The sequence below is a fragment of the Lucilia sericata genome, unplaced genomic scaffold (genome assembly GCF_015586225.1).
Source record: "Lucilia sericata isolate MDLA Ls3-8-SP2 unplaced genomic scaffold, ASM1558622v1 Contig000206F_arrow, whole genome shotgun sequence".
NCBI classification, from domain to species: domain Eukaryota; kingdom Metazoa; phylum Arthropoda; class Insecta; order Diptera; family Calliphoridae; genus Lucilia; species Lucilia sericata.
Window position 1 is genome coordinate 128,039 of NW_023994234.1, and position 14,191 is coordinate 142,229.

At 31.5% G+C, this 14,191-nt stretch overlaps 1 protein-coding gene across 6 annotated transcripts in view; it reads left to right on the forward strand.

Moving 5' to 3' along the window:
* The window catches only part of LOC119602012 (MAGUK p55 subfamily member 7), a 35,793-nt gene that overhangs the window by 13,362 nt on the left and 8,240 nt on the right, over positions 1-14,191 (forward strand). For 4 of the 6 annotated variants that reach the window (XM_037953329.1, XM_037953330.1, XM_037953328.1 and 1 more), the window contains 5 exons: positions 6,586-6,714; positions 6,781-6,962; positions 7,041-7,136; positions 7,228-7,359; positions 11,521-11,550. In XM_037953329.1, the coding sequence (XP_037809257.1) occupies positions 6,669-6,714; positions 6,781-6,962; positions 7,041-7,136; positions 7,228-7,359; positions 11,521-11,550 (486 nt within the window). In that variant the 5' untranslated portion in view covers positions 6,586-6,668. The remainder of the gene's footprint in view (positions 1-6,585; positions 6,715-6,780; positions 6,963-7,040; positions 7,137-7,227; positions 7,360-11,520; positions 11,551-14,191) is intronic. The other 2 variants (XM_037953333.1, XM_037953331.1) reach the window with 1 other exon arrangement.

The window sequence follows — 14,191 nt, forward strand, 5'->3', positions numbered from 1 at the left end:
TCTTGTGGTACGTAAGTATTTACTTTGAACGGATTTTGTACCCTCGGTGTAGTATAGACTATAGTTAAGTATATAGTCGAGACTATAAATCAGTCTATAGTTTATTGCCTATAGTTAAGTTAGTAGGGTTTATAATCTAATCCAAAGTCTGGTAATTAACCGGAACTACATTCAATTGCCTAGTTTAGTTTATATACGGAACTATAGTTTAGTCTATAATCTAGTCGGCACTATAGTCAAAGCTGCAGTCTAGACCAGTCTGTGCTATATTCCATAATCAAAACTAGTCTTAAATGAAGACTATAGTCAAGTCTATAATAAAAACTATAGTCTAGCCTATAGTAGAGTTCAAAGTCTAGTCTATAATCGATATAAAAGTATTGCCTACGATTGATGAAATAGACCAGATTAGGATCAAATCTATGGACTAATCTATATCTATATTCGAGTATATAAATGAACCTATGCTTGAGCATATGATCGAGATGATAGGCTATTCCATGATGTGGACTATATCCTAGTCTATTATAAAGATTAATGTCACGTCTATAAACTTGTTAATTATTGCCACTATAGACTAGTCAACAGGCTATATAGAGTACTAGACTAGCATCAACTATAGACTGTTCTAAAGTCGAGACTATGATTTACTCTATGGTCTAGATTACAGTCTAGTCAATGATCTAAAGTCTAGTCTATAATTTAGATAATTGTCTTGTCTACGATTGATGAAGTAGTCCAGATTATGATCAAATACATGTACTAATATATATACGAGGATATAAAGGGATCTATGCTTAAGCATATGATCGAAATCATAGGCTATTCCATGATGTGGACTATATTCTAGTCTATTATAAAGATTAATGACACGCCTATAAATTTGTTTATTATCAAGTCTATATTCGAGACTATAGACTAGTCAACAGTCTATATAAAGTACTAGGCTAGTATCAACTATAGACTGTTCTAAAGTCAAGACTATGATTTACTCTATGATCTAGATTGCAATCTAATTGTTCTCACTATATAATCAAAGAATCTCAAAGGTCCTTCCCAATAGTTTTTAATATGATATTGAAAAGACTACAATCTCCACAATATTGATATTACCAAACTGTTTGTATAGTTTATACTTCTAGTCCAAAGTTAGACCTTACCAAATACCAATTCTTTTTAAAACGTCTACATTTCTTAAGGATATATAATAGTCGGTTTTACTTATACATATTTTTATTTAAAGAAAAAGTTTATTTTTTATATATTTTCAATAGAATAAGAAACAATAGATATTATTCCTTTAAAATGCTTGTCCTGTTCCAAAAAAATAAAACATACTTTATGTACATAGAAAACAAAAACTTCCATTGTCGCATTTACACAAATGTGTCTGGCTCCAGTATTATTATTTTTTTTTTTTTTTGGCTCCTCATTTACATGGTCGTACATTGAAATTTAGGAATAATAAAATACATAAAAACATCATTTAAATAATACACTGAAAATAATATTTAGTTTTCTATTCGATTCTAGGAAATTCCTTAATAAAAAACAAGGTCTTTGTTAAATATTTGACATGTAAAATCAACATAATGATTAGGGTTCTATAGTTGAAACGAAAAGTCGACTTTTCGACTTTTTTCATTTAGTTAAAAGTCGACTTTTCGAATTTTTTCGACTTTTCGACTTTTTTCGACTTTTTCCGACTTTTCGATTTTTTCGACTTTTTGATTATTTTCGACTTCTTTCGACTTTTTTTTGACTATTTTTTGACTTTTTTCGAGTTTTTCCGACTATTTTAGAGTTTTTGACTTTTTTCCACTTTTTTTAAGATTTTCGACTATTTTTGACTTGTTTCTACAATTTTCGAGTTTTCGACTTTTCGACTTTTTCCGACTTTTTGACTTTTCGACTTTTTTCGACTTTTTTCGACTTTTTTCGACTTTCTTCGACTTTTTTCGACTTTTTTCGACTTTTTTCGACTTATCGACTTTTTCTACTTATCGACTTTTTCGACTTTTCGACTTTTTCGACTTATCGACTTTTTTCGACTTTTCGACTTTCAGACTTTTCGACTTTTATTAACAAAGTCGACTTTCGACTTTTTTCACAGACCATAGTCGAGTTATCGACTTTTTTGGAACAAAATAGTCGACTTCGACTTTTCGACTTTTTTCGACAAAAAGTCGATTGTTCGATTATTCGAAAGTCGATTTATAGAACCCTAATAATGATGTCATCTTCGTACCGATATAATGCTTCATTATCTTAAGTACCAGATGTGCTTCCTTTTTATCACTTTCATTTCGTAACTTCTACTTCTTTCTTGTTTCATTGGGGGGTATATTTTACTGTGTACTTCAATAGATATTATTTGTTTTATAAGAAATATCTCAAAAGTTAATCATAAGGACAGCAAAGGTTTACATTTTAAAAGGATCTATATGTATATACTTTTCCCAAAGCCTTGACCACGTTTTAGAGTTTATAGGGGGTTTTTTCACTTAATAGAAAGGTTCTTCAAAAAACTTAAATAGTTTTCTTATTATAGTTTTTCTTCTTGCCAAATTTTGGCCAAAAACTTTGTACACGTATTTCAACATTACATTTTTATATTTATTTAGCTGAAATAAAAATAATATTTTATTACGGTGCACAACTTCTATTTATATAAAATTCTATTCTGGGTTGTTGAACTCAAACAATTTTTTACTGCATTTATAATATTAACAATATTTTTGAAGAATATTCCTATTTTGAGTGACTTGTATATAGTTATAGTTACTATGTATTTAGTTCTATAAATAATAAGTTAAATATTATTTTAAATTTTTGCAGCAATTAATAAGTAATACGCTTACACAATTGTTATATAGAACCAGATTAAAAATAACTTCCAAAGAAGCTAAAAAAGATTAGAACTTACTAATTAACTCTTTCACGTATATGGGATACGGGTGTCCCAAGTTTTGTTTTTACATTTTTCTCTATTTCGAGGGTAATTTTGAGATCATAGCTGCAGTAAATGGTTATTTCTAAAGAAATAGATTTTGATGTCACTACATGCTAAAAAGGATAATATCCTGCGATATCCTTCGAATACACTTTTTCCGTTATTTATCAAAAATTATCGATATACGTCAAAATAGAATGTGTGATGAAGTCATATCCATAAAAAGTCCAGCGGTTTAGTTTTGTGCGTCATAAGATAAACGTTTAAAAAGTTTCTTAGTTCCGGTATTTTTTCGGTTGGTTCGAAAAACTATAATATCATAAAAATCTTCTTGATTAGACTTTTTTAAATAATATGTTCGTATTTGTTATTATAAAAAAATACTGCTTGTTGCTCTATATAAATATTTAAAAAAAATTCATAAAAAAACGCTAAAGTAAACAAATTATTTAAAAATTCAATTAGCGTGATACAAAACAATTTAAACATTTGAATCCATTAAAGTTTAGACAATAAACGTTTCATAAACTTTTCTAAACAAATGAAAAATAACGGTTATAATTTTTTGCATTCATTTTGTAAATAAAGAACAAAAACCTATAATTAACATGGCAGAGTCACGTGGCCAGTTAACTAAATTATTAAGTTCGTTGTTTTTTGGGTAAATTTAGACTATTTTAAAGTAAGAATAGCAAAATGTCTGCCTATATCAGTGACCGGAAGTGTTAAACGCCTAGAACTAAGAAAGCATTTCGATGTTCAGCGATATGTAAGAGAATCAAAGACTCGAAGCCTAGGTCGAAAACTAATATGGAAATACCACATAGAGTATAGAACTAACAAAGCATTTCATCGTTCAGCGATATGTAAGAGAATCAAAGGCTCGAAATGAGATCCAAGTTTGACTCAATGGCTTTATAAAATTAGATCAACTCTATGTTATAGAATTATGACTTCCATAATCTGGCTTACTCCTCTAGACAACAAATGTAACATAATATCACTATAGGGAGTTTTTTGTATATGTTGCTTAGGTATAAGTGGTGTCATGAGCATTATGTCAACCGAAACCCTAGAAACATTGCTGGATATCCTTCGAATCAAAAATATATAAGATACGAGGTGGTACTCACCACCGAGCGGCTCTTTTTTTTCAGGGCTAATTGACCAAACCTAATTACAGAACACTTCATACTGGACATATTGGGCGGTTATATATAAACATCAAGCATGCCCGATAATATTTTGGAAACCGAAGTCATCGGTAATGCCAACATTAATACCAAATAGGAGACATGGTCAATAGTAATACCCCTGCTGAAATCTTTTGTTGCACGAATGGCACTAAACTGAAAGACAAAACGAGCCCGAGGATCTATATAAGTAGAAAACCCGGAAACCCTAAAACTCCCTAATTACAATACTTGTTTCCAGATAAAAGTCCGTTCTATCACGGAATGAATTGGATTCAATATGACTCCAACGAAAGTTAACAGGCAGAAGTTTAAATCTAAGACCGTGATGGAATGTAAGAAAGCCACAAAGGAATAATATTCTAGTGGAAAATCTATGCATCATCCATATGACCAGGATATTCGAGTATAATCGGCAATGAAAAACAAAATGTATTTTCTATAAAGGAAAGGGAACTTGAAGAAGTTAAACTCACGAATGCAAAACTGTTTAACGAAACAGAGCTAAATTAAAAATATAAGCTAGAAGTCCCATATAGCCACGTGACATAATGGAACCGAGGGTAGGACCCCAATGAGATAAGGAAGAGAAGGTTTCTCTGAATGAATAAGTCCGAGGTTAGTACGATGGTACGTATTCATAGTGGACAATCAGGCTTACTGGCACATCAACACAAAATCGGATGAAAGGATTCAATAATATGTAGAGCGAGCAAAGTGATCAGTGAAATGCTATAAAATTTTGGCCAGGTTGAAATTATATCCAAATAACTCGGACCACAACACCTTATAATTGGGTATCACCGGAACCTGCAGTGATATCCGATTCGGATTCTGTCTTACCCCGTTTATTGGAGAGGTCCCTTTGGGGTGCACGTGGTGGCTGTGGTTTAAATCCAAATTCGCGGGATGAGAATGCTGGTTAAAAGGCTGATACACGATGAAACAGTAGATGCTGCTGTAGAAAAATAAGTGGGAATAAGGGTGGGAAATGCGTTTGTGTTAAGCGTATGTGATACGGGATCAATGTTCATAGATTTTATAGATCGTGTACTTGAGCAAAGTGCTTGTATAATGATCGAGGGAATCATGTACCGAAATAGCAGGCTTGTACGGTAATGACTACATTTTCAATTACAATTATATTTAAAGTAATTGTAATTGATGCATTACCAATTCCAATTACTTGTAATTGTAATTGAACTTTTGCCAATTACAATTATTTGTAATTGATGTTTTGCCAATTACAATTGAAGCTTTACCAATTACAATTACTTGTAATTGAAGTTTTGCCAATTACAATTACTTGTAATTTGTAATTAGTAATTTGTAATTAGAAATAACTGAATTATGATTACACCTAATTTTTTTATTAATGTAATTGGAAGAACTTCAATTACATTTACATGTAATTGTAATTGGTTATTGGTCAATTAAACATTACAAATAATAGTAATTAGAAAAACTTCAATTACTTGTAATTGTAATTTGTTATTGCTCAATTACACATTACAAGTAATTGTAATAGACAATGTAATGAATTACTTTGTGTAATCAATACCCCCATGCCTGGAAAATAGCCACCCGCAAAGGGGAGGAGGTGAGTCATCGAACTGCTTACCTTGTGGTTGTGATAGTACCACCGTAAAATAAGGCCATCAAAGCAAAGCACCCTATTTTATTATCAACATTTTCTCTCGAGTGTAAAAATACATTATTACAGTATTCTCAACAACTCGTACTACTAATAGAAATATACATACATACAATCAGTACAACCCAATTACCGACACTTACTGTGTATAATTTACGTGTAATTGCAGAAATGCATTTATCAATGACATCTTCCGTAGTCTCTCACCCCCCTCCTCTATCGTTCAGTTTGTCCTAGACTTAGTGTGGGCCGTAGTACAAGAGTATGATGACACTTTGTTTAGCAAATGTTTTCTTTTTTCATTTTCCTTCAATTCTATTGTACATTGGGGTATTTCCACTTTAGGGTTTTGGTTCTATTTCTAGTTCATATTATTACATCTATCAACAGGCGTCGTTTGGGTGCCAAAAACTATAATCAAGCAGAACATAAGACGCCAATCAAAAACTGTGACATACCAAATATTTATGACCCACAACTATTCTATAAATTTTGAATTAATTTATTTGTTAAATGTAGGAAAAAAACTGCAGTATGCTAACCGATTTTTATGTTATTTTAGTTTTTTCAATTTATTACTTGTTGATAATGAAATTAGTACAAAAAGTTTACTGTCGAATGCGGGGGCAATTGTCAAGTTGATGTAAATTGGAACAGTATAAAGTGTTGTTTTCAAATTCAAAATTTTTTATGAATAATCTTTAAACTATAATTAGATTTTTACTTAAAGTATTCTATTTAACTTAACAATAAAATTCTTAAAACTTTTATTTAAATCTTTTCAGATTTTTTATAAGGACCATTTATACCGAAACTAAATTCAAAATAACAAAATATCACAGATATCCTGCCGTTTATTATATGAATTATGACAGCTGAAGTAATGGCGTCAAATGACACAACTTTTGATCCGGGTAAATAACATAATTTGATAAACTAATAACAATATAATAAAATTAATAAATGTTTCCCTCTTAAAGCTCTTTCAAAACTTATAACATCTCTCAAGGACACTGACAGTCTTTCCAATGATCAAGAGATTGATTTTCTAAAAGCACTGCTCGAATCTAAAGAACTCAATGCCCTGGTCAATGTTCATAGTAAAGTGGCAAAAGTGGGGAGAGATGATCGTCTGGCACCCATACTATCAACATCAGCAATGGTAAGTATCACAAGCTCTTGAAAGTTGTATGTTCCTTAAACAACTTACAACATGTATGTATGTTATTTCCTTTAATAGATTTTGTATGAGGTATTGGAACAGTTGTCACAACGTTGCCACTTGAGTGATGAATGCCGTGAGGCATTTCATTTGCTGCAGAAACCGCATTTACAAGTAGGTGTCTTTTAAGGAAACAAAAAAATAGTTTCTTTCAAGTATCTGTGGATTTATTGCTTTTCCTTTTTCATATTATTTTGTCCTCCAGAGTCTTCTTTATGCTCATGATTGTATTGCACAAAAAGATTTTTATCCACATCTACCAGAATTGCCAATTGAAATGGATGAGGATGAGGAAACCATAAAAATTGTGCAACTAGTTAAAAGCAACGAGCCCTTGGTAAGTACCCACCCACACAAACTAATATTTATTGAGTGTATTAAAATGAAAAAAAAAAATCACTCACACCGTCTTACTGTATTCAATCTAAATCAGGATTGTCTGATGTCTGAAAAAAAAATCCATATATGTATTCTTATAATTGTATCAGAGAAATTTATCACCTTCATCACAAACACAATTTCATTTCATATGATTTCATTGTCCCTGCTTCCAACTGTCTGTCTGTCTTTCTGACCATTATTGTCAGACTATTTATTTATTTATTTACATGCAGCAAATTAATGTCCATTCATTTATATTGATTCTGATTTTACTTTCAATATCAGTGACATTGTTACATTGTCTAATGTCACCAGCATCTAATCATCCGGCATTTATAACATACTTACTGACACATGTACATTGTCCTTTCATGTTACACGTACACTTGTATAATCATTTTTTAATTCTATTTTAAGTTCATAAATGTTATATTCAGTTTTTATATCATATATACAAAGACATCATCTATATATTGGTATTATTATAAAAAAAATAAAGCTTTTGCCACAAACACTGATATACATATATTCACACACTTTGTATCCTGTGAGCTTACCCAGCAAACATAAAGACAACTGTTAGTTACACTATTTGTATTCAAATATCATGGCTTTGAGAAAATTTAAAGAATATAATTGATGGGCTATTTTCAAATCTTCGTATGTTTACATTTGGTAAATTATTTAATTTTAAAAGCAATATCGAAAATTTGCTGGGTTAACAATTCTGTTTAACATTTATCTCATATCGACTGATTGGCGCACAGATCCTTAAAGGATCGAATTGTTCGACTAAGAAACAATTCTGCTGTATAAACACACTACGATTCAGTCATTCGTTTTGCCATTCCAAAAAAAAATCCCGAAAATTTTTTGGTATTAAAAACACTAGAACTAGAGCATACCTAAAACTGAAGTAGACCTGAACTAGAACAGAACTAGAACAGAATTAGAACAGAATTAGAACAGAACTAGAACAGAACTAGAACAGAACTAGAACAGAACTAGAACAGAACTAGAACAGAACTAGAACAGAACTAGAACAGAACTAGAACAGAACTAGAACAGAACTAGAACAGAACTAGAACAGAACTAGAACAGAACTAGAACAGAACTAGAACAGAACTAGAACAGAACTAGAACAGAACTAGAACAGAACTAGAACAGAACTAGAACAGAACTAGAACAGAACTAGAACAGAACTAGAACAGAACTAGAACAGAACTAGAACAGAACTAGAACAGAACTAGAACTGAACTAGAACAGAACTAGAACAGAACTAGAACAGAACTAGAACAGAACTAGAACAGAACTAGAACAGAACTAGAACAGAACTAGAACAGAACTAGAACAGAACTAGAACAGAACTAGAACAGAACTAGAACAGAACTAGAACAGAACTAGAACAGAACTAGAACAGAACTAGAACAGAACTAGAACAGAACTAGAACAGAACTAGAACAGAACTAGAACAGAACTAGAACAGAACTAGAACAGAACTAGAACAGAACTAGAACAGAACTAGAACAGAACTAGAACAGAACTAGAACAGAACTAGAACAGAACTAGAACAGAACTAGAACAGAACTAGAACAGAACTAGAACAGAACTAGAACAGAACTAGAACAGAACTAGAACTGAACTAGAACTGAACTAGAACTGAACTAGAACTGAACTAGAACTGAACTAGAACTGAACTAGAACTGAACTAGAACTGAACTAGAACTGAACTAGAACCGAACTAGAACTGAACTAGAACTGAACTAGAACTGAACTAGAACTGAACTAGAACTGAACTAGAACTGAACTAGAACTGAACTAGAACTGAACTAGAACTGAACTAGAACTGAACTAGAACTGAACTAGAACTAGAACTGAACTAGAACTGAACTAGAACTGAACTAGAACTGAACTAGAACTGAACTAGAACTGAACTAGAACTGAACTAGAACTGAACTAGAACTGAACTAGAACTGAACTAGAACTGAACTAGAACTGAACTAGAACTGAACTAGAACTGAACTAGAACTGAACTAGAACTGAACTAGAACTGAACTAGAACTGAACTAGAACTGAACTAGAACTGAACTAGAACTGAACTAGAACTGAACTAGAACTGAACTAGAACTGAACTAGAACTGAACTAGAACTGAACTAGAACTGAACTAGAACTGAACTAGAACTGAACTAGAACTGAACTAGAACTGAACTAGAACTGAACTAGAACTGAACTAGAACTGAACTAGAACTGAACTAGAACTGAACTAGAACTGAACTAGAACTGAACTAGAACTGAACTAGAACTGAACTAGAACTGAACTAGAACTGAACTAGAACTGACTAGAACTGAACTAGAACTGAACTAGAAATGAACTAGAAATGAACTAGAAATGAACTAGAACTGAACTAGAACTGAACTAGAACTGAACTAGAACTGAACTAGAACTGAACTAGAACTGAACTAGAACTGAACTAGAACTGAACTAGAACTGAACTAGAACTGAACTAGAACTGAACTAGAACTTAACTAGAACTGAACTAGAACTGAACTAGAACTGAACTAGAACTGAACTAGAACTGAACTAGAACTGAACTAGAACTGAACTAGAACTGAACTAGAACTGAACTAGAACTGAACTAGAACTGAACTAGAACTGAACTAGAACTGAACTAGAACTGAACTAGAACTGAACTAGAACTGAACTAGAACTGAACTAGAACTGAACTAGAACTGAACTAGAACTGAACTAGAACTGAACTAGAACTGAACTAGAACTGAACTAGAACTGAACTAAAACTGAACTAGAACTGATCTAGACTGATCTAGAACCGAACTAGAACGGAACTAGAACCTAACTAGAACCTAACTAGAACTAAGCTAGAACTGAACCAGAACGAGAATTGAACTAGAACGAGAATTGAACTAGAAGTTCTGAACTACAACTGAACCAGAGCGGAACTACAACTGAACTAGAAGTTCTCCACTAGAGCTGAAATACTTAGAACGGAACTACAACTTAAATAGATCTAAAATAGAACTGAACTAAAACTGAAGTACAACTGAACTTCATATTTTACAATCCTTTTTTTGGAGAAGGTACAAAATTTGTTTTTAATTTTCAAAAATTAGATTTTAAATATTTTTAAGGAAAATTCAGGTTGAAAATTAAATATTTTCGGTTTGGAATATATTTCTTTAAATATATAATAAAATAACTATTTACAAAAGTTTTCAAGTCCCCAGTCTCACGCACTATTTGAATTAACAAACATTTGTTAAAGTCAAAATGTCTGAATTCTTTTGCATGTTTAAAAGTCATATGAGTTTTCCTTTCATACATACATTCATACATGAGTATGAATGTATGTATGTATGTATATCTGGTATTATCTGAAAAACGGAAGTGTGTATGAGAATTTTCGCAAATATTGGCATGGCGACAATGTGTCGCTCATGTTTTTCTTTCTATTCATATTTTCTCTATTGTCTAACATTAATTAATTTTCATTTTATTCCGATTCTTAATGGGGGGTTTTATGGCAGTTTTATAGTTTTATTTTTTCTTTTGCTTTTTGTTTAGTTTTGAATGGAAATAACGTTTTTTGTTTATTTTGTTTTGTTATTAAAGTTTACGAAAACCTTTTAAAAGGTCGCCTTTATTCTTACTATTATTTCCCGCAAAATAAATATTCATTATAAATGATTTTGTTAGCGTTAACGATTTAAAAATCGATTTACATATTGATAATCAAATTTCTTTGAAACTAAAATTTATTAAATTAAACAAGTAGAAAAGCTCATTAAATGGTTTATAAATACAGTTACATTTTTGATATAAGAAATCCATTACATTTACCTAAATGTCATTTTCCCACACTTTTCATTATCATTCATGTACTATAACCATGCATATATCATCTTTCATGTGATATATTTTCTCTCATAGTTTTGCAAAATTTTATTTAAAAATCAAAATTGAAAAATATTATTGCAAATATAATTTCAATGTATTCATATAAACAAATCGATACGTGTTTCTTTTTTTATTTCATTTATTTGTATTTTATTTAATTTGTTTATTGAAAACTATAAAAATATATATAAAAATAATCACAGACAGGAGCACAAAGTGCGGAACCAATTGTTGTAAGTAAATGTCCTTCACAATTTCTTGTTAAAGAAAAAAAAAATCAATTCACAATAAGAAGAAATACTATTTATAAACATACACTGTAACACACAAAATTTGTAAATAAATACACTTGGAGAAAACAAAATATTTGTATAATTTAAAATAAACTTACTGAAATTTGTTTTAAATATTTTTAAAACTTTGTACCTTTAAATTTACAAACTTAGTCCACGAATAATGCTATTCCGAGAAATGTTAAAGTATTAACGAACGAGGTTATTCGACATTAACTGATAAAGTATATTTGACATGATATTATGCTCTCCTAAGAATCTATACAATACTAGACCCCACCAGTTTCGAACCTACTCATACTCAATCTAGGAATAAGATTTTTTCCCAAATACTTCTATGGCTATAAATTGTAAGCTTTGAATATCTGCATCAATTCCATTGCATTTTGGGAAAACATCCCCTTGTTTTCGAGTCTGGCATCTAGCATAATATCAAATTCATTGGGATTATTAAATTTCATAAGTGTTACTTACACTATCCATAATAACTCTCGTCTCTTCCGATTATCGGAAATCACTTTTAATCTTAAAATTCTCTTCCGATGACTTTTGTTCATAGATATCCGCACCCTTATCACCATTAGCCTGTTTGAAGTCTAAACTTTAGAGACAATTGCAAATCATAATTGATCAGTTTTTCTCTCTTGCAACCAATTCTATTTGATTCAGTCTTTCCTGTTCAGTACCTTCAGGACTTCAAATTTTATATGCTCCACAAAAAGAAGTAAAATAAAATCCATGGAATGTTGATCCATTTATTATTCGACTTTTTTGGGAATATTAAAAGCCTTTCATTGTGTTTGTTCACTATGAGGTTTAGGTTCAGAACTTTTTATCTTTATAAAATTAGGGGACATTCTATATTTCTATAGTTATTCTGATCTTTTCGTTTATCGAGCCTTCACTTGACAAATATAAGGGTATTAGAATCATTAGTTACTCTTTCATACAAATCATATTATATATTGTCTGATATCTGTTGATTGCAGAAATTTTGCATAAACTTTTGACATCGGTAAATCACATAAAACTCTAGCGACTTAAAATCACATCTTGAGACTTATTAAGGTGACTAATTTCGATCCACGAGTATTCACAACCTTCCTTTTCTAATATCGACAGACTCTCTAACAGGACCTTTCTACAAACAAGAACTGTTGGACCTGATGTAGTAGGTCATACTTTACTATTCTCTAGATGTAAACTCTAGCGACTTAAAATCACATCTTGAGACTTATTAAGGTGACTAATTTCCATCCCACGAGTATTCACAACCTTCCTTTTCTAATATCGACAGACTCTCTAACAGGACCTTTCTACAAACAAGAACTGTTGGACCTGATGTAGTAGGTCATACTTTACTATTCTCTAGATGTAAATAAGTTATTTACCGATGAGGCGTCCAAAATCAGCGATCTATATACCTATCAAATCCATTCTATAGGTTATGTTAGATTTGGTTGATAGGTGGATTACATCAAATCCGAAAAAATATATTTAGGCCACTATCGGGCCAATTGTGTATTCCTTTTCATGGATATATACGGAATAATATCACTCCCATAATATTTAGATCTAATTTCGTCGAATGCCTAACAATGTCAGAGAAAATGCTGTAGAGTTTCTCTACCTTCTCTATATGCTCTACATTCGGCTAAATCCGCAAGTCCAATTTTGTATAGTTGTTCTTGTAATCCTGTGTGTCCACTCAGAATACTACCATCATTCTAACCTAATGCTCATTTTGAGGAAGCATCTCGTCCTTGTCTCGTTAGGGTTACCCCATCTTTGTGGTTCTACATATCGTTAAATTTTTACAAGAGACTTTATGGGACTCTCTTACCTATATTTTTTATTCAGGCCTTCGTTGCCTCTTTGAAGCTAATATATTCGCTCTTTCGTAACCGGCTACTCCCGTGTGGCCTGGTATCCATATAATGTAAACTCCATCCTATAGTCCGTTCAAATCACCTTGTTTGAAAGAAATTATCCCTGCAAATCTTTAGATAAATTAGGATCTTCGATCTTGTCAAAGTATAAAAAGTAGTCTAAGAGGCAAATACAGAGTTACAGAGGCAAAGTGTTGATTAGTTTCGTATCATTCGTATTGAAAATTCTGAAAAGACAATATAAGATTTTTTTGACCCTTTTAACGGAGCATAAGGAATTAGACAGAAAATGGATAAAAACCGTCAAATATGTGGATGATGTTTCAATTGTTCGTAAATGAAACTGATCCTCTTTACATCACATGGAGATATAAAGTTTAAAAGATTAGTTTTTAACTTTGCTTTAAGACTAAATGCTGGGGCCTAATGGACTAAAAGAGAACATGAGCATTGATATTCTTTTAATATTTACATAGGAATATTGACTTACGATATGATAATTTCCACACTAATGCCTAACAGAGACATTTGGTCTAAGGATTCATAACTCCTCCATTATTATGCCGTTGGACGTTTATTCCGGACAATTAACCAAGACATGATTTGACGATCTTATGGCGATTAGTTTTTAACTTAGCTTTAAGACTAAATGCTGGGGGCTCTTGGATTAAAATAGAACATTTTCTTTTAAT